This window comes from Peromyscus leucopus, chromosome 1, assembly GCF_004664715.2.
Source record: "Peromyscus leucopus breed LL Stock chromosome 1, UCI_PerLeu_2.1, whole genome shotgun sequence".
Taxonomy (NCBI): Eukaryota; Metazoa; Chordata; class Mammalia; order Rodentia; family Cricetidae; genus Peromyscus; species Peromyscus leucopus.
This window is the reverse complement of record NC_051063.1, coordinates 5,031,646-5,052,222: the sequence shown is the minus strand read 5'-3', so window position 1 is coordinate 5,052,222 and position 20,577 is coordinate 5,031,646. Positions and strand designations below refer to the sequence as shown.

At 46.8% G+C, this 20,577-nt stretch overlaps 1 protein-coding gene across 2 annotated transcripts; it reads left to right on the top strand.

Moving 5' to 3' along the window:
* Nucleotides 1–8,333: 8,333 nt before the first annotated feature.
* Nucleotides 8,334–20,382, top strand: Tmem109 (transmembrane protein 109). 2 transcript variants are annotated; one of them, XM_028884233.2, is made up of 4 exons: nucleotides 8,334–8,718; nucleotides 16,695–16,939; nucleotides 18,348–18,450; nucleotides 18,895–20,382. In XM_028884233.2, exons 2-4 carry the CDS (start codon nucleotides 16,703–16,705, stop codon nucleotides 19,284–19,286), a joined length of 732 nt encoding a protein of 243 aa, XP_028740066.1. In that variant the 5' UTR covers nucleotides 8,334–8,718; nucleotides 16,695–16,702; the 3' UTR covers nucleotides 19,287–20,382. The 2 variants fall into 2 exon arrangements, with proteins under 2 accessions (XP_028740066.1, XP_037060679.1); XM_037204784.1 differs by lacking the exon at nucleotides 8,334–8,718 and adding an exon at nucleotides 9,872–10,120.
* Nucleotides 20,383–20,577: the final 195 nt, after the last annotated feature.

Genomic DNA, 20,577 nt, shown 5'->3' with positions numbered 1-20,577 from the left:
CATGCAAGCGAGCAGGAAAAGGCCCGCCTCGGAACACTCGGCTCTTTCCGCATTGGCTCGGCTCCTTCCGGCGAGCTCTTCAAGAGGCCAGAGGCGGGAAGGCCGGCTGAAACTACATTTCCCATGAGGCTGCGGGAGCCTTGAGCCCCGGAATTTGGCCAAGGCTGTTTTTGACGCGGTGCTGCTGTCACCCAGGGCACAGTAGTCTTCAAAACGTGCATGTGCAGGACAGTTTCCTCAGAAGCTTGTAAAAATGCAGACTTCTAGGGTCTGCCTTAGAGAGTCCGCAGGCAGGATCCTGAGGCCTGTAGCCTCTTGTTCCTTGGCTGCCTTTTGAGAAACAATGCCAGGTGACCCTGTGAATAAAGCACAAAGGAGTAAAGGAACAACCACTGCCCAGGTTCTGTCTCTGCTCTTGCTCTGTGAATCTGGACAAGTCTTTGTGAATTTGGACAAGACACTGGCTTCACTGCCTGCGACGTTTTAAATACAGTCTGTTTTCTACACTGTAGAAAGGAAGGAATTTAATTCCCAAGGTCTTATGCGGATATTAAAAGAAAGGAAAGTTTCTAGGCCTGTTGGCATATTCCTTTTATCACAGCACCCGACTGCAGAGGCAAGTGATTCTATGTGAGTTCAAGGCCAGCCTGGTCTACATAGTCAGTTCCAGTCCAGGACAGTCAGAGCTATGTAGAGATATAGAGACATGTCTCAAAATAAACAAACAAAAAAACAAATAAGAATGGAAAATTAACATGACTGATGTTTAGAGGTGGAATCTTTGGAATTAGAATAGGTTGTTAGTGTGCAGGTCTGTGTAAGAACCCTGGTGGTGGCTTTATAGGGACAGTTAGACTGAACAGACACATACATATATTTAGACTCCTACGGTAATGTGACACCAACAAGGAAGAGGCCCTAGCCAGAGCCTGAATCATTATCTTTGAACCTTGTGCTTCTAGAAATTTGAGCCAAGAAAAATCCTCTTTTCTTTATAAAGTAGACTGCCTCAGATGTTTTGTTATAGCAATGGTTCCTGCCTCCTACTAAATTCCTTTGTTTTCTGTAACAAAGACCTGCTGTTGAGCCTGATACCTGAGTTCATTCTCCAAGACCCTCCTGATAGAGGAAAGAACTGACTCCTGCATATTATCCTCTGACCTACACACACACACACACACACACACACACACACACACACACACTAAAATAAATGGCACATTGAGACCTTGTCTCAAAAAAAAAAAGGTAAATAAATTAAAACTAAAATAGAGTCTCTTATACTGGAGTTCCAAATTAAAACTAGCTTTCTGACCTTCTAAGAAATCAGGACAGAAAGAGGCATTGGCCAATTTCCTAGCCAGGCCAATTCCAACTAGCATGATAACTACGTTCTGGCTGGCTTAGTCCTTATGAAAAGCAACCTGGAGTGATCTATTAACCAGTTCCCTCTCTCTGGTTCCCTCTTCTTTCCTAACCTTACACAGAAAACAGATGTCCATCACTTTGTTGTTGCTGTTGTTGTTTTATTTCTGCTGCCTTGAGTCCTTTTCAGTCTATTGTTGTGGGGTAATCTTTTTGTACACTGTGAGGATGTGTCACTCTGACTGGTTTAATAAAAAGTTGAACAGTCAATAGCTAGGCAGGATTTCCAGGCATAAAGGGCATTGGGAAGAGGAAAGGTGAGGTCACCAGCCAAATGGAGAGGAATCAGCATGGGCAGTACAGAGCCATTTAAAGGACATAGATTAAAAGATATAGGTCAATTTAAGTTGTAAGAGCTAGTTAGAAACAAGCCTAAGCTAAGGCCGAGCTTTCATAATTAATAATAATCTCCGTGTCATTATTGAAGAGCCAAAAGTCCTGTGAAAAAGTCCAACTACAGTCAATAAAAATGGCCCCTTCCAAGCCGTCAGAACACATTCTAGCTCATGGAATGAAGTGTCGCCCAATTCTAGAATCACAAAATAAAGCCAATGTAAATTTGTAAGTGATCTAATTGGTCTAAGAGACAGAAACAAGATGAAAAAAGAAATGCTTACATAGATTACAGTCTATGGGGGGGGACATAAACAATAAGAAGAAAATTCCAGAAAGGGGTGGGTGCTCCAAATTCAAGATAAATCAGAGTAGGTTGAGAAGAAGGTACCAGGGGAATTGGAGGGACAACTACTTTAGGCAGGGTATGCAAAAGGTATACTGTGGTGATATTTTGTTTGTATTCTTAACAAAGTCTGAAGATCAGAGGGCAAAGACAGCCACTAGATTAAACATAGAGGTCAGGCAGTGGTGGCACACACCTTTAATTCTGGCACTTGGGAGGCAGAGGCAGAGATCTGTCTGGATCTCCGTGAGTTCAAGGCCACCCTAGATTACACAAGATTAATCTCATCTAAAAGAGAAACAGAGCCAGGCAGTGGTGGCACACATCTTTAATCCCAACACTTGAGATCTCATGCCTTTGCTACCAATATTCGGGAAGTACACATGCCATTAATCCCAGCACTAGGAAGACTGAGACAGGAAGTGATATGGCTGGGCAGAGAAAGAAACATAAGGCAGGAGGAGACAGGAGTTCAGTGCCCTTTCAACTGAGGACTTAGAAGCATTCAGTCTGAGGATTTCTGGAGACAGGATCTCACCTCCCCTTTCAGCTGAGGAGTTGACAAGGTGAGAAGTGACTGTGGTTTGTTTCCTCTGATCTTTCAGCATTTACCCCAGTATCTGGCTCTGGGTTTTTATTATAAGACCAGTTAGGATTCATGCAACAGTAGCCACCCCCTACCCCCCGCCCGGGGAAGTGATGTTTATTTTTAGCACTTAAGATTTTAGTGTATGTGCGTGCGTGCATGCGTGCATGTGTGCGTGCATGTGTGCGTGCATGTGTATGTGTGTGTGTGTGTTACAGCACATGTGTAAAGGTCAAAGGAGAACTTTGGAGAATCAGTTCACTCCTACCATGTTGGTCCTGGGATCAAAGTCAGGCTGTAAGATTCAGTAATAAATAAGTTCCTCTTCCCAGTGAGCCATCTCACCAGCACAAAGGGTGGTAACATTTTTGCTAAATGAGGGGCAGGTGTCAGTCCTGAGACCACAGGTTTCTGGTGAGCCAACATCTTCCACAGCCTCACCTTGCCTTCTCAGTCACATCAGTCCTTCAATGCCCCCATCATACCTGCATTTGGTGGCTCAAAAACATGGACAACTTTCATCAACTCCTTTTCACTCCCTGGCCAAACCCTCCAATGCAAACCTCAGGCTCATCTTAAGTACAGCCTCCTCTGCACCCCTTCTTCTGACCTCTTACAAGTTTTTGGTAGCTGGGTCCTCTACTAGATTGTCCTACTCTCCTAGTTCTCAAGAGTCCAAGAGTGTCATCCAGTGTCTGACACTTAGCAGGGACATTGTCATTATTGTTTATTGGATGGCAGGCTGCCTGACAGGCCAGGATTTCAAGTATTTAGATGTATGGTGGGAAATAAAGCAATCTAGGTGGGGCCCTGAACCCAAGGTGATTAGACTAGATTGGTCTGGCAACAAAGTAGCATTTGATTGCTTTTTGAGCTATGAACTGATAATCATACTTTCAGAAGTTTCCCCTGGAAGATACATACTATGTAGTTTGGACCAGGGTAGTATTGTGTATCTATTTCCTCTGAGTTGAAACATTTCCTCAAGAGGGAGAAGGGAGCTCCCTAAAACTCAAGGAGCTAGTGAAGGTTCAATAAATTCAGAAAGTTTCAAGATTCTCAAAGCCCCTCCCCACTGTTATAAAAGCAGCAAATGATTTCCGGAGAGGAAAGACTTAGTGGAACTGCCCACAGTTTGGCCAGGGAGCCCCAGGGAAGCAGCATTTGTGAGTTCTCCTGCATGCTGGGGTGGGCTGGTTAGTCATGCAGTTGACTTTGAGTCACCCATGGGCCTTTAAGTGACACTTATAAAAGTACTGCTTCACCAAGCTAGGCTTGAGTGGAGTTGATTTTTTTGCCCATCACCCCAGGAAAAGCCATACAAACAAATGGAATAAAAGAAAAGAGACCTGGGATGTTGGGAACTTGGCCCTCAGTACGGCGGTGTGGAGAGAAGAAGCCTTTGGGAAGTGACTGGGTGGGAAGGGATCTGACCTCATAGATTATGGGATTACCAGGTTAGAGGGTTATTAAAGGAGTAGCCTTGTTATAAAAACTTGTTCTGTAGAGCTGGAGACAGAGCTCAGGGGCCAGTGCCTGACTAGCTAGTGCAGGACCCCGGGTTTGATCCCTAGCACTACAAAAGTAAAAATAAAATAAAATAGGGCCGGCCAGATGGTTCAGCAGGGAAACACAACTACTGTCCATTAGACCCAAGTTCAATCCCCATATCCCACATAAAAGGAGGGGGGCTAACTCCACAAAGTCGTCCTCTGACCTCCACATGCTCACAGCGGTATGTACACATACACATCTTACTGTCTGGCACACTTGCTTGGAATTACCATGTGATTCTCTCTGTCATGTTATATGTTGTAGCACTCCTCAGGTGTTGGAGCCCTGTTCTTGGACTTCTGAGCCTTCAAAAGCCTGAGCTAAATAAACCTCTGCAGTTTTATAACTAGCCTCTGGTGTTCTGTTACAGCAACACAAAACAGACTATGACACCTGGTGATTAATTATTGGTACCATGTGCCTTGTAGATAATTGCATTACAAATTGGTGATATCACATGAGCAACATCAAAAGTGTGTCTATACTAAGCTTATAGCTGTGATATAAATGGTATCCAGAAGTCAGGGTAAGGAGAACCTCTTGAAACCTTTTTAGTTTAAAAGGCCAGCTCTTCCAAAAATGGAAAGGATTCAGGGCATAAAAGGAAGAAAAACTTTTTACTCTTTTTTAAAATTGTTTTTCTTTTTTTCCTTTTTACTCTCTTAAGTCTTTTTTTTTTTTTTTTTTTTTTTTTTTGAGACAGGGTTCCTCTGTGTAACAGCCTTAGCCATCCTGGAACTCGCTCTGTAGACCAAGCTGGCCTCAAACTCAGAGATTCCCCCTGCCTCTGCCTCCCAAGTGGTGGGATTAAAGTCATGTGCTACCACTGCCTGGCTACTCTCTTAAGTCTTAATACTTGAGTCTATGAAATGAAATTATGGTAGATAAATAGGAGTAAACAGAGAAGGACCAGGTGAATGAGGATTTGATACATTCCTGCACCAGGTGAATGAGGATTTGATACACTCCTGTGATGCAGCAGGAGTGAGGGCTGGGGCCTCTGGGTACCGAGTGGTGACAAGGAATAAGAAAGGAAGAGGAGAAATGAACTTGGGATAAACCACGGCAGAGGCGAGAGGGGGCTGGGGATGTATCTCAGAGGCAGAGCACTTGCCTTATCCACCAAGGCCAATGAGTTCAAATCCCAAATACACAGTCTCTCAGACAATAACAGTTGTCTATGAGGATGCTTCAGAAGTGTGATTGTGGACTCAGCTAGTAAAGGGCTTACCCTTAGTGTGCATGAAGCCCCAGGTTCCACCTCAGCACTGAAGCAGGCATGGCAGGAAACACCTGTAATCTCTATACTCTGGAGGTAGAAGCAGGATGAGTTCAAGGTCATCCTCAGCTAAATAGTGAGTTGGGGCCAGCCTGAGCTGTATGAAACCCAATCTCAAAACAAAGACAAAAACAAAACAAACGAGAGAGAGAGAGAGAAGAGAGAGAGAGAGAAGAGAGAGAGAAAGAGAGAGAGAGAGTTAAATTGATATGTCTTCTTTCCTGTGAGGGAACCTTCCCAGGCCGGTTGGCTTTCCAGGCAAGGGACTCATGACAACAGGATTCCTTTATGGGGGTGACTATCTTTAGGCTAATAAGGGGTACTTTAGAGAAAGCCCTCCCCACACTTGAGGGTGGGGAAAGGGGACAAGAAACAGAGGATCTAGAGGCCAGAGAGACCTTGCTTTCTGAGCCTGCTTCTGGTAGTCTTTAGTTCAGTGTGCCATACTGGTTCATTAGTTGTTGCTGGTGTTGGTCAACTTGACGTAAGTTAGGTTCATCTGGGAAGAGTGAACCTCAATTGAGAAAATGCCTCCATCAGGTTGTCCTGCAGGCAAATCTATTGGACATTTTATTAATTTATGATAGAGGTAGGAGAGCCCAGCCCACGTGGGCAGTGCCATGGGCAGGTAGTCCTGGGTTGTATAAGAAAGCAGGCTGAGCAAGCCATGGGAGCAAGCCAGTAAGCAGCATTTATCTATGCGTTAGTTCCTGCCTCCAAGTTTCTGCTTTGAGTTCCTGCCCTGACTTCCCTCAGTGATGGACTGTGGTCTGGGCACGGAAGCCCACGTTGCTTTTGGTCATGGTGTTTACCATAGCAATAGAAAGCAAACTAGAACACACACCAAAGTGCCATAGCTTGGTGAGTCATTTTCCTGAATTCCCACAAGGATGCTTGGTTTTGGAACAAACAAAAGAAGCCACGAGGGGAAAGGTATGCACATAAGGTGTCGCAGGTCCCTGAAAAGGGAATCCTATGCCTTGTTCCCCCCAACTTGCACCTCTAAAGCAAGAGTTGCTGCTGCTGCTGCTTAGGAAATATGGGAGCACATTGGCAAAATCCCCAAAGCATCTTTGTTTCTCAAGAGATTCAGTAGCCATGAGTGTGGCCTAGGAGCAGAGGATTAGTTAAGGCAGCAGAGTTTCTGACACTGAAACAGCTGACAGCAAGGATTAGATGAACTTGTTCCCTTTCCCTGGGTCAGTGGTGGCAGGGACTAACAGCTCCACACTGTCACCCACAAAAGCTTGAAGAGTTCCTAAATTAAGGAATCCTGACAGGTGAAACTTGATCCTTTTTTCAACACAGAAAAGAATTGAAGGCTAGCTAGTATGAAGCAGAGTTGAAGTTTATTAAAGATTATATATATGGAATGAGATTTGAGAGAGAAAGACACCCAGGCAAAGAATAAGACATAACCAAGTATGTATACAGGGTTCTCAAGAGTCACAATTAAGTGTCATAACATTAGCCCATACAAAACATTCTGGTGACTCTCAAGTTCCATCTTAAAGGGTTGCTAAGGTTTTGTTTTGTTTTGTTTTTCTCTTCTTTCTGGTAAGTGATTTTTATAGGGTGACTGAGAAAGTAGTATAATCTACTAGGGTTGCACCGAGTGGAGGAGGATTATGACATGTCCTTCTTATTGTAAATGGGAGTTTCTAGTGAAGTTCCTAGAAACTTGTAGGCTTACATAGGAAAAAAGAAAGGCTTTAAGTAGTTAATTGTGTTGGAGTCTTGATCTTAGCTAGTGGGAAGCTTTAACCAGACTCCAGAGTGAGGGCCTCCTTTCCCTTCCCATGTTCCCATACATTTCCATTTTTCTATCCTACCTCAATGTGTGGCCCTATGTTAATTTCCCAAGGCACTTGCAACCTAAAATCAAGGATGATAAGAACCCAGAAACACCACTACCATCCCACCACCCCTGGAATCTTTTCTTTTGAGGCAAACTGAAATTGGAAGAAGAAATTCCACAGGCAAATGTTAAGTTGCAACTATAGAAGGCTCCAAAATGAGGATTCTACCAGGACCGGTTCTGGAAAGAAAACTCCAACCGAGAGGCAGGAAGCAACCAAAGGTGCAGAAGAAGATGGATGAGTCTGAGAAACATCTGATAGAGAAACAACTGTGTGAGGAGACAGATTTGGTGTGAAGGGAGAATTGGAAGGCTGATTCAAGAAGGGGGTGGGGCAGAGTTTGTTTCTGAAGAAGGAATTTTAACATTAAAGGGGGGCTGTCTTATGGCAGCCATCCATGGGGGTTAACAACAACAGCAACAATACTGCGCAGCTAAGATGGAGCAGCAAGAAAGGTGCTAGTCGCCAAGCCTGACAACTTGAATTCCATGGGCTCCACATAGTAGGGGAGAAGTGACTCCGGCAAGTTGTCTTTTGATCTCCACGGTAGTCTGTGATGCTCACACCCAAACACACACACAAAACAAATACATGTAAGTTAAAGATTTAAATCCCTGTGCCTACCCCATTCACAAAGCTACCTCAGTGGTTCTAAAAGGCGGGGGAAGTAGGGGGGCGCAGCTGCTTCCTTCCTCTACAAGTCTAAGCAAAGCTTTCGGGGGAGTCACCTGCACAGTTGGGGTGAGGTTTTGCTCTCTCCCGTAGCAGATGAATTTCTCCAAGGTAGTGCACCGCTAACGTGTCCACTAAGACATTTTGCTTTTTTTCTCCTTTTGTCCCTTTTTAGCGAGAATTTTCCTCAACCCTCCAGGTGCTATCCGGAACCCCGCCTAAGAACTACACTTCCCGCGATGCCGCAGGAGCCGCATCCCTGCCTCGGGAAATTGGGCTGCCCTAAATGCGTGGCAGGCTCCGATCAGCACCGAATCCCGAACCAACCACTGACTCTACCCACGCCACAGCCTCGATAGAATTATTATTTTTTTTCCCTTTCCTGCCAAAGACTTCGCTTCCGTTCCAGCTCCAATTTCCGACGCCATTCTTTCCTTGGAAATGCTTCGATGGGAAACACAGATGCACACAAACCGTAATGGAGCGAACAAAGCGCATGCGCCCACGGTGTCCGCTCCGGCAGCAAAGAGGCCCGCCAGTCTCCCAGCTCAATCGCCCCACGCATGCGCAGATTATAAACCAACACCCCGGGAGTTGAGGCGCGGGTTTGCTGGCGCGTTTTTTAGCGAAGTCGCACGTGAAGGATAGTGGTGGCCGGAGCAGGGTAAGTGCGGTCCGAGATCCCGCTGTAGACGCAGCTTAAGGGACAGATTTGCAGGCGGCTACAGGGCGGAGCCGCTAGGCCTGTGAGCCCGAGTGGGGAGGGGTCGAACGTGGAGCATGAGGCTTAGCAAGCCTGGGACCCGGATCCTCGTTGCTATGCAACCGGGGGCGTTGTTACTAGGTAACCCAGGAGGAGAGTGTTTCCCGGGAAAAGCGGGTTCGAACGTTGAGGTCCAGTAGAGGGAGCAGCTGCCAGACTTGGGGATGAGGCCAGTGCTGAGCCTCACAACCTTCCCTAGCCCCATGGTCCAGCCTCCTACTTCCCCAGTTGGAGCCCCCCTCTGGATACCCCGACCTCATGGGCCTTGCGACGCCACTATGAAGCGCTTGGCAGGGCATGTGCTGTTCGAAATAGCACATGCCACTGACACCCTGTCGTCGGGAGTCTGGCCTTGGGAAGGGAGCGGCAAGGCTGCTCCCCTTTGCAGTCACCCTGCCCCACAAACAGTTGCTGGGTAGCAGCTGTCAGGGGTTTAGCTAGGGCTGCCTCCGACCTGCCAGAACGCTGACTTCATTCTCCTTAGTGGTGACTTCTCCGCGTTTAGGATCTCAGCTGTGCTTCTCATGTGGCTGTTGTATATTTGGATTCACTGTTCAAATTGCTTCTCCCCCGACTTCTCCAAGTGGCTTCTTGGCGGTCTTCTGATAGTCTTTTAGCAAGCATCGTCATTCTATGCTAGGTGCTGGGGATTGCAAGAAAAGTTAGTGTCAAGTTAGATTGAGTTGTTGGGAGGCTATGGGACAAACTGTGAACAGGGTGCTTGCACAAACGATTTAACTTCCCAAAGCAACTCTTAACCCAGTTTCAACAGGATTTACATTTGAGGAGATTGAAAGTCAGATAGGTTAAGTAACAGGTGTAAAGGTAGTGACAGCTAGTTTGTGATAGAATTGAGCCTATGTCCTTTGTACAGAGAGCTCTTAGGAGGCTTTGCTTGAAGTACACTTTTCTTCTCCAGGCTTCTGACCTTTGCAACCGCTGTCAGATTTTGCCTCAGGAATCCTGGGGCTCTTTAAAAAAAAAAAAAAAAGCCGAGCTCCTCCCTGGGAGAGTCCGAGTGGGTTGCCTGGGTGGGGCAGACATCCTTGTTTAACAGGCTATGCAGGCAGTCCAGATGGGCAGTCCAGAAGTGAGGACCGCTGATCCACAGGACGGCTGTGAGTAGTGAAGGGACAGTTGGGGCCAGCAGAGGGCACCAAGTTAGTCCCTGCCCTTGTAGTGATTTATAGTGAGAAAGGAAAAAGAAGAGGAAGGAGTGCTGACAGGGGGCAGAGTGGCCAGCCCCACCCTACCCGGGCTGAGCAAACCACAGCTGAACATATATCGACTTCTCACCACCATAGTAAGTAAAGCAGTTCCTCCAGCTGAGACTGCTCCTGCCTGAGCTGAATTGCAGCTGTCTGAACAGGAGTGGCCAGTCTCGGGGCTGTCTTTGTCCCCTCTTACCTCCTTGGTGTATAACCTGTCAACTCAGCAGGTGAGCCATCTCCTAGTATGAGGGCTCGCTCCTCTTGGGAGATTTGGGTGTCTTCTGCTTTGAGCTTGATGGTGGTTGGTGGAACTATATGTTCCCATGGGCAGAGAGCAGGCATTACCAAGGCAGTACTGGAAGTATGGGACAATGGAAAGGGCAAGCCTGAGCTTCTGGGTTTGAGGATCAAGTCCCATTTCTGCTCTAAGCAAAATAGAACATAACTATAGTTATATGATAACTATAAGATAATTAAGGCTGGTGAGATGCTCCATGGGGAAAAGGCACCTGCCTGATGAACTTGATTCCTGGGACCCACATGGTAGAAGGAGAGAACCACCTTGGCTTGAGTTAGTCTTTGGCTTCTACACATGCATACACACACACACACACACACACACACACACACACAATTTGTATACACACGCTGTTCTTTTGTAACTTAGTGGTCGAGTGTTTGCCTATTTGATAGCTCTGAGTTTGATTTCTAGCTACACACACACACACACACACACACACACACACACACACACACTGCCATAAGAATTAAATGAGGTAGATAGTAAGCACTTTGTTAATTATAAATTATACAAACAAAACATTGATAACTTACACATATTACCATTTATTATTGAGTACCTCCTGTTTGTCTCAGTAAGCAAAAAAGTTTCAGACATGCTTCCATCTTTTAGAGGCTAAGGTTATTTGACTCTTAATGACCATAGCATCTTTCTGCATTAATAATTTGATGAGGAGCTAGGCCTTTAATCCCAGCACTCAGGAGGCCAAGGCAGATGGATCTCTTGAGTTTGAGGCCAGCCTGGTCTACAGGGTAAGTTCCAGGACAGCCAGGGCTACACAGAGAAGCCCTGTCTCAAAAAAACAGTAATAATAATTTGATGAAGGCTGGCATGTACCTCAATTGGTAGAGTATTTACCTTTATACACAAAGCCCTGGGTTCAGTCCCCAGTGCAACATATGAGTGGCACACACTTGCAAACTCAATACTTGGGAGATGGAAGCAGGAGGATTAGGAGTTCAAAGTCATCCTTAGCTGCATAACTAGTTCAGGCCAGCCTGGGCTACATCAGACCCTGCCTCAAACAACAACAAAACTGTAAAACTACCCCACCGCCCCAGACAGGATTTCTCTGGGTAACAGCTCTGGCTGTCCTGGAACTCACTTTGTAGACCAGGCTGGCCTCACATTTACAGAGATCCCCCTGCTTTTGCCCCCTCAGTGCTGGGATTAAAGGCATGCACCACCAACTGCCTGGCAAAAAGTTCTTAAGAGATATGAGGAAGCATGATGGTGATGGGTCAGATTCATATTGCCTGGGCTTTTCTCAAAAAAAAAGAAAAAAGAAAAAAAAAAGAAAGAAAGAAAGAAAAAGAAAAAGAAAGAAAGATGGAAAGGAACTGGTAAAGAAAGCAGCTTGTCACTTGTCCTCACTACCTCTCAACAACCAGTGTTCTCCGGAATCCTGTGAGATGCATTTTCTGGAACACTTCAGGTCACCTGGCAGAACAGTGCTGGCCTCACAGTGGAGGGTTTATTTCAAGGTCCCCCAGACTGAGGCAGATGGCTACTTCAAGTTAAAGCTGGCACAGAAAACACAGCAGGCTGCCGTGGGAGTAGCAGCTCACATCACCCTGACCTTCTAGGAGGGAAGAGACGACACCTGATTCCTCCTGTTGGAGGTCCTTGGATATAGAATCCAACCCAAGATAGCAACCCTGCTCTTTAAGGCCCCAGCATGACCCAGATAGCTCAGGAACTAACCCATGTTTTCCACGTCTCCCACCAGTGGCAGGTGGGAACCACCTGGCTCTTGATTTGTGCCAAAGAGTAGATGGCTTTCTCAGCCTAAGTTCTTGCACTTGAACTCTTGTGTTTTGCAACTCCACTTGACCTTACAGGCCTTGGGAGGGGTGTTGGGTAGCTGTTTCTGGGCCAGAAGTTACCCCAAATGTAGTATTTTTAGAAGTCTTTTTCTGGAGCCTTCTCTGACCAAATGAGAACATCTTTCTTTCCCTCTCCGATATCCAGATGGCTCTAAATTTGTGGCCAACTCCCCCAGTATCGTGGTAACCACAAACGCTTCAAAACTTGGCCTCACCTCCTCCTTAGAGGTTTCCTCAGTCTCTACTCCTCAGCTCTGGATCACAGAGACTCTGGAACTGCAGGTGCCTTTTTGAGCTCGAGGAAGGACAGGATTTGCTTAGAGCCTTTTGACATTTCTCCAGCAGAGTGTCAAAAAAGGAGGTGGACCTGCAAACATTCTTCTTGCCTGATCCTTACCTGCTTCAATAAGTTGGTACTTGCTGAGTCTTAACTCATCCATGGCATCATGTTATAGATGAGATCAGAGCACAAGGTGCTTGGGTGAATTTTCACTGTAATTCCCTGAGATGGTTGGTAGGTGCCAAGTGTGTTTGACTTATGGATAATCTATTATGTGACTTTATCAGTAACTTCTAAATTGAACACAGCACAACAGAGTGGTTCTGGACAAAGAAGGAGTGCTCTTTAGATGCACCTGAATTCACAGCCGGGTTTTCCCACATACTGCCCATTCTCCCTCGATTTCATCATCAGGGGATAACAATGCCTACCTGGATAAGTACCCGTGAGGTTGAGATTAGTGCATTCAAAACCAGTCCAGTGTCTGCTTTTTATTCATGATAATCTTTCCTTAAGGGCTGTTCCTTAACCCTTTGCTTACTTTGGCAGTAGGAAGTTGAGATCATTTTGTGTCAATGGTGTGATATAACACACACCGCCGGTTTGCCCACACACACACACACACACACACACACACACACACACACACACACAGACACATACACAGAAACACATACACCAGCAGTTTGTTTTTCTCTATCCCTCCTGGTTCAGAGCCCACATATCTCTTGTAATTTAATACATGGGAAGATACCTTTTGTCAAAATCATTAGCCCTTTGGCCTAGCTTTCTGCCGTGTCTTCAGAGGATAAAGGGAAAAACAGACCTTTCAAATATACCTTTTATGTGAGTAACACCATTTTTAGAATGCTCTCTAGATAGCTACAGTATTGGAGGGGTTAATTGCCAGGGACCAGCCATATCTTAAAGAGTTGATACCTCTGAGGAGGAAGAGTGGCTAGTGATTGAGTTGATGCCAATGGCCAGAGAATTGGTTTATCTCACTTTATAATGAAACTTCTAGGGTAATCCAGAGAAGGCAGGGTTTGGAGTGCTATCTGATCACTGAACACATAGAGGCCCTCTGAGGGTGGCACACCCAGACAGGGCATGGACCCTCTGCACTCCCTACCCCATACCTGGTGCTGCTGTCTTCACAGCTGGTGCACATCAGTAGCCTTTATAAGAACTATTTGTCATCATCCAGCCAGTGAAACTGTTTCCCTGTACCAGACTTTTTTTTGGAGGGTGGGGTAAAGTGGTAGACACCAACCTGCTCCCAAATCATGAAACGGAGTCTTTTTTTTTTTTTTTTTAAAGTTTTTTTTTTTTTTTTTTTTTTTGAACAGATTTCTTGTACTTTGCGTTCCGAATATTGGTACCAGCTGCTCAATACAGAGATCCCTGTCTGCTATGCTGGATTAAAGCTGGCACCACGGCAAAAAAAAAAAAAAAAAAAAAAAAAGAACTATTTGTATATCAGCAGTGAACTTCTGTACCAGACTCTGGAGCAGTCAGTGTAACCCTACCTTCTCCAGCCCAAAACGGAGTCTTATTAGTTATGAATGATCAGCCTTATTTTATGCTTGTCCCACTAGCTCTTAGAACTTAAATTATCCTGTTTCTCTTCATCTATATTTTGCCTTGGGGATTTTTACCTTTCTTTCCTTTTGTATATCTCACTTTCACTGCTTCTCCATGTCTGTCTGTCTGTCTGGTGGCTGCCTGGCTTCTGGCCCTGGTGTGTCCCTCTCTTTCTCCCTTGTTCTCTCCTTCTTTCCTCCTCTCCCAAGCCTAGATTCCTCCTCCTACTTACTCTCTTGCCTGCCAGCCCCGCCTATCCTTTCTCTGCCTAGCTATTGGCTATTCAGCCTTTTATTAGACCAATCAGGTGCCTTAGGCAGGCCAGGTGCAACAGCAACACATCTTTTCATAGTTAAAACTTTTACACAGTTTAAGTAATATTCCACAGCATAAACAAATGGAACGTATCTTTACATAGTTAAAGTAATTTCCACAAGGTTTCCCTGAACTCTTGACTCTCTTTAGCCAATTCATTGAACCTGATAAAGGGGCTATAGGAACCTTGACTTATATCCAGACAGAGGACAGGTAAAATAAGCTAGGACTTGGCGGCTCCTGCCTCTCATTGCTCGAAAGCAAATACTCGGAAGAGAATTTGTGGGAAGGAAATCAGATTCACTCAGGGCCTGCCTCTGAGAAAACAGGGGGCTGTTGGCCTCAAATCTCCATTATAGAAACAGGTTTTGTAGAGTGAAATATGGTGGGTGGGGGTGCTACATGCTGAGTGGGGTCTTCTCATCCAGATGCAGCTCCATCTTTTTTTTTTCCTTCTGGCTAGAATATCATGAATAACTACTGGGGCAAGTCCCTGTAGTTCTTAGATAGACATTACTTATCTGTAAGTTAGACTTTGTAGCCATTTATTTACATGTTTTGTATTAGTTGAAGCATAGAATTAAAGAATAAGAAAGGATATTATACATCCTGATGTCATCTAATAGTCGCCAGAAGTTATGGATTCTATAAATATAAAGATTATTTAGCAGTTCTCTATCTACCTGTTTTGGGGATTAAATCCAAGGCCATGCACATGCTAGGCAAGCCATCTGACACTGAGCTACCTACCCCAGCAACAGTTAACATTTTAATCATTATGGTGCAGCTTCTCTTCAGATGTTAGTAATGTATCAGTGGGCGAAAGATCAGGAAATAACCTTGGAAAGGATAACCCACCAAAGATTGGTCACATTATATAAGTGTGTTCAGCACACAGATTGGTCATGGGAATCAACGAAAACATTAACCACCCTTCTTCCTCAGAGGTTGAGGATGAAAGTCACATCCCTCTAAAGGCATGGCTGGGCCCCCTGGCAATTACCCCTCTAATCTGGAGGTTATCTGGGGAGATCTCTAAAAATGGTCTTACTAACATAAACTCTATGTTGGAAAGGGCTGTCTTTCATTCTTCATCCTCTGAAGATGTTGCAGGAAGCTGGCTAAAAGGCTATTTTTTTTTTTTTTACAAGAGGTACCTTTTTTGTTCTTTCCATGTATTAAATTATATGAGATATGTGAGCTCTAAGCCAGAAAGGATAGATGAAAACCAAACTGCTTGTGTGTGTGTGTGTGTGTGTGTGTGTGTGTGTGTGTGTGTGTACACTATATCATAACCATCGACACAGAATGACCTCAACTTCCCACTCCCAAATAGGCAAAAGGATGTGATCCTGCCTCCTGGTAGGTAATGTCAAAATCAAATTGAATTAGAAGATATCCAGTGCAAAATGGATTGCTTGCTTGCTGGGGATGAAAACAGCAAACAAAAACAACCTTGCACAAGTAGTCACAGAAATCTTACACCGACTGTCGAGTGACAGTTTAAGAGACACAAAGTTTAGCCTTTCTCTATATTCTTAGAATGGTTCTCAAATCATTGAGGAGCTCATGTCCAAGATCAGATCCCAGAGTGAGTGCCATCAGAACCAGAGTGCTTGGACACAGACATTGGCACTTCATACAATTCTCGAGTGATGCCACTGAGCAGCCCCGGTTGAGAGCCGCTGAACACTTTGACCCCCAGCAAGGGTAGGATTTGGGAGCAGAGGCTTGGGCTGAAATCCTTCTAAGCCCAGTGACCTTGCACAAGTGCTCATCTGCAGACTGTTTCTTCATGCCTATGCCCACAGGGGTGAGGGAGAAAAACCACCTTGCATAATGGCCCCACAGAGATAACTGTTGCAAATGCCGTCATTCTTGTATGCTCTGTTAACCGAGTGCTTTATTTTGCATTGGTGTGCAGTGGTAATCCTACTTACGTGCTATTTTTAAGTTAAGTTTTTCTATCAGCTTTGGCTTCAGTACATTGTAAGCTTCTTGGGATGAAGCCTTAGAATTTGCTCTTGTCCATGGTGCCTAAGATGTAGAGACAGGCCTTCGGATTTTAGATCTGGAGGAATAGACTGCGGTGAGATCTTGGCCACTTTAAGGCCTGGAATAGTAATGCTGGTGAACTGATCCGGCGGAGAATACAAAAGAGGAAGCTGTGACTCAGATGGTTGTGCCCAGCTTAATTCGCAAGTCCTGGTTCATCTTTTTTCGGCGCACGGCTCTTTTTAGGTTTGTCTGGGATGCTTGCTGTGGACCAGGGGTGGTGAAGGGAATGACCGAGCAGCTGAGAGAGTAAAAGTATCCGTCAGGTCTGAATCATTGCTTCCCCTGTGGCCCTCTCTTGACAGGCGCAAGCATGGCAGGCTCAGACAGCAATCCATCATGGAGCAGGCATCTGTTCAGAGCTGTCCTGATGGTCTTTGTGGCCCTTCTCCTCGTCCACTCATCGTCATCCCAGTCCTATCAAGACTTTGCCCCACCTGGCCAACAGAAGAGGGAGGCCTCAGCTGATCTTTTGACCCAGATTGGCCGATCTCTGAAGGAGACGCTGGATGCCTGGCTGGGGCCGGAGACCATGCATGTGATTTCAGAGGTAAGAAACGTGCCTGTAGTGGCTGTGTGCATAAACAAAAGGAGAGACATTGTTAACACCACCTCACCTTGCCACCACAGCCTCTCTGTCCTAGTCCCCACTGCGGAGAGCCCCACCTTCCGCAAATACAGCCTGGCAGTCCTGCCTCTTGCTGGCTGATTGCCAGGTTCTTACCCTCCGGCCCTTTAGCACCACCCCATCTTTTTCAGCTTTTGTCCATTTGGCCAGAAAGGCTGCAAAATGACCTACTCTTACAAACTCATGTTAGTGGGGAACCAAGGAGCCTTGGATCTGAGTCAGTCCCAGCTTCTGGAGCTGGCAGAGCAGAGCTCTGAGTCCGTGTCTTCACCTGTAAAAGTGAGATGGGGTTCATGAAGGGCCTATGGCAGGGTCGGTTCTTCCGCCCAGTGCCGTTTCTAGTGTGGTGTGCCTTCTGATCGTTCATCCCACAGTACCCAGCCAGTGGTTTATAAAATCCACAATATAGGGCTGGGAAAATGCTCAGTGGGTCAGGTGCTTGCTATGCAAGTAGCAGACGTGAGTTCCAGTCTCCAAGACATATGTAAAAACCGGGCATGGTGTGCATGTCTGTAACCTTCAACAGTGGGAAGTGGGATGTGCAGAGACAGGCAGATACCAACCTGCTGCCTGGCCAGTCTAGCAGAAACTAGGGCTCCAGGTTAAGTAAGAACCTTGTCTCAAAAAAATAGAGAGGCTGGAGAGGCAGCTCACTATTTAAGAATGCTTGGTGCTCTTGCAGAGGACCAGGGTTTGGTTTCCACTACCCACAGGTGGTTCACAACTGATTGTAACTCCAACTCCAGGGAATCCAACACCCTCCTCCAGCTTCTTTGATCACCTCTCAAACCCCCACATGTTCATACACATATACAAACACACATGGATACATAAATAAAAGTAAAATCTTAAAAAAAAAAACAGGTGGAGACTTGAGGAAGGCATCCTGATGTCAGCCTCCAGTGTCCACGTGGGCCTGCATGGGCACACACACGCAGACACACATACAAATCCATAATGAAGTGCAGTTGATCAGCTTTTCCCTCACATGTCCCAGCCCCGCATAGATATCCTTTCACACACCTTCCTGATTCCCTAGGAGGCTTGGAAGCTTCCCGTTTCATAGGGTGGCTACCATGCGGATACACACAAGTGCACCTCCTGTCACTTCCAGAACATCTCAGTTGACCAGCTCAAGTCTGTCTCAGATGTCCTGGATTATAGGTCAGGAAGGAGACATAGCAGAAGGGCCTCCTCACCCAACTCAGAGTCCACAGACTTTTGACCCAAACCCATCTCCTGGGGAAGAAACAGGTCAGGGATTTCCCTGCAAGTAGTACCAGGCAGGAGGAGAAGAGCCTCATTCCTGATGGATTTGTCTTTTTCACAGACCCTGTTACAGGTGATGTGGGCCATCTCATCAGCCATCTCTGTGGCCTGCTTTGCCCTGTCTGGGATTGCTGCCCAGTTGCTGAGTGCCCTGGGGCTGGATGGTGAGTGGCAGAGAATTAGATAGCCAGGGCTGTGTCTGACCTTGCTGTTGGTGGGAGTTCATCTATGTGGGGCTAGACATTCCCCCAGCTAGTTGCAGATGTCCCCGGAAGTACAGTAGAAGGGGAGGCTAGAGATTCTTACCTCTGTACCAGGGGTTTGCTTGTGTTGGACATTGTGCAGAGGTGTACGGTTTCCTCTTTGATTAACCACAGCCCTGGGAGGCAGACAGACTGTCCTCAAATAATAAATAAATCTCTGTCTCCCCAAGCAAAGTAGTCTTTCAGAGTCTCACAGCCAGGAGGCTGGGATTCAAACCCGTCTCCCGGGCCTGTAAGAGTGGGCGTGCCTTTGTAAAGCTGTTGTTCCCCTCTGCTTCACTGTTCTTGCCCCTCATTGCCCTCACCACATCTCTAGATTGCTGACTCTGTCCTTTTCCTTTCCAGGTGAACATCTCACCCAGGGCCTGAAGCTTAGCCCCAGCCAAGTCCAGACCCTTCTACTGTGGGGAGCAGCAGCACTGGTCATCTACTGGCTGCTGTCCCTGCTCCTGGGCTTGGTCTTGGCCTTACTGGGGCGGATCCTGGGGGGTCTAAAGCTTGTCCTCTTTGTGGCTGGCTTTGTGGGACTGGTGAGGTCTGTGCCCGACCCCTCCACCCGGGCCTTGATGCTCCTGGCCTTGCTGACTCTCTTTGCCTTGCTGAGCCGGCTCACTGCCTCCAAGGGCTCAGGGACCCACCTGGAGGCTAAGGTGAGAGGGCTGGAGCGCCAGATAGAAGAGCTTCGTGGGAGGCAGAGGCGAGCAGCCAAGGCAACCCGGAGTATGGAGGAGGAATGACAGGGATGTCCCACAGTGGCACCCTCACCATACCAAAGAGCTGAGCTGCTTCTGGGTCTCATGGCCCTCCTTGTAGCCCCTGCCCTCTCCTTGCCTGTGTCTGAATCCTTGACACCTTTACCCCTGCACTAGCCCCTAGCTGAGAGAAGAGAACCTGTCCTCTGCAGGTGTTCGGTCAAGGGATGACTCCCTGCCCTCTCTCTGCTCCCAGCCTGCCTCCCCCCAGGGCAGGTTGGAGGGGCCTCAGCTCTGGCTTCTGCTCTCAGCCAGCACCACTGCCCACTGATCTCCATGATGATTAACCTGCTGCTGCCTGGCTTCCTTACAAAAGGTCTTCCCAGACTGACGTTCCTGTTTGACCACACCCCAGCTCTCTTCCTACTCAGACTCCCATCACACCACCCTACCAAGTCCCTCGAGACCCTCACCCTCTTCCTCGTTGCACAGCAGTGGGAAGGGACAGGACTTGCTAGACCTGAGGATAAGGGAGAAACAAGGTCCCCGGAAGCCTGCGCATCTGGGTTCCATTACAAGTGCCTTAACGGGAGTCAACAGCACCCTCCAGAATTTAGGAAAGTGTGCTATGGTTACTTTGTGTTCAGAGAGAGTAGTCAGTCCCTTGCAGAATCCCGACTCTCTTGCAGCCAAAGCAAAGGCTAACTCTCCTGCAGTTGGGGCCCTGCAGGGACTGTCCAATGTCCTTTGGGGATTTCAGGGGCCTTGAGAAACGCAGAAGGACTCAATGCCTTGCATTTCTCTTGTCCACTCTCTGCCATCCCCAAGCAACTGTTGATCAGTGTTGTGTCCCAGCAGCTGGGAAGAGCATGGCCTTGCCCTGCCTTGCCCTGATCTGTTCTACAGGACCCAGGGGGAGCCTGCCACTAAGCCTCTCCACAAGGGCACTTGCTCACCCTTGGCCTTGGCCTTTAGGGCCCTCATGGAGGGAGGTGTCTTGTGCCAGGTCCAGCACAAGTAGTGAAGAATAAATGCCCCTTCTTACTGATAAGGTTTGATGTGGAATCGCGGCTGCAGTGGTATCTATTTTTATCAGTGCTTGGTTGGTTTAAAATAAAGTGCACGCTATTTTATTATCTTCTTCTGAATAAAATGTGTTTACTCAAAGTCTCTCTCTCTGCTGCCAGACTCTTCTCTAGCAGGAAGTTGCTGAGAAGAAGGGAGGCTCAGGAAGGCAGGCAGTACCTGGTACTCCTCCCTCCAGGGAGGCATGCACTCTCTTGTAAAACTTGCAGATCTGGTAGCAGTGCAGGGAACTGAAGGTGCTCCTTCCGTT

Coding starts and splice junctions, on each gene's coding strand:
- Tmem109 (XM_028884233.2), top strand. CDS start 16,703: ATGGCAGGCTCAGACAGCAATCCATCATGGAGCAGGCATCTGTTCAGA. Junction 16,940..18,347: donor CCATGCATGTGATTTCAGAG/GTAAGAAACGTG, acceptor TCTTTTTCACAG/ACCCTGTTACAGGTGATGTG. Junction 18,451..18,894: donor GAGTGCCCTGGGGCTGGATG/GTGAGTGGCAGA, acceptor TTTCCTTTCCAG/GTGAACATCTCACCCAGGGC.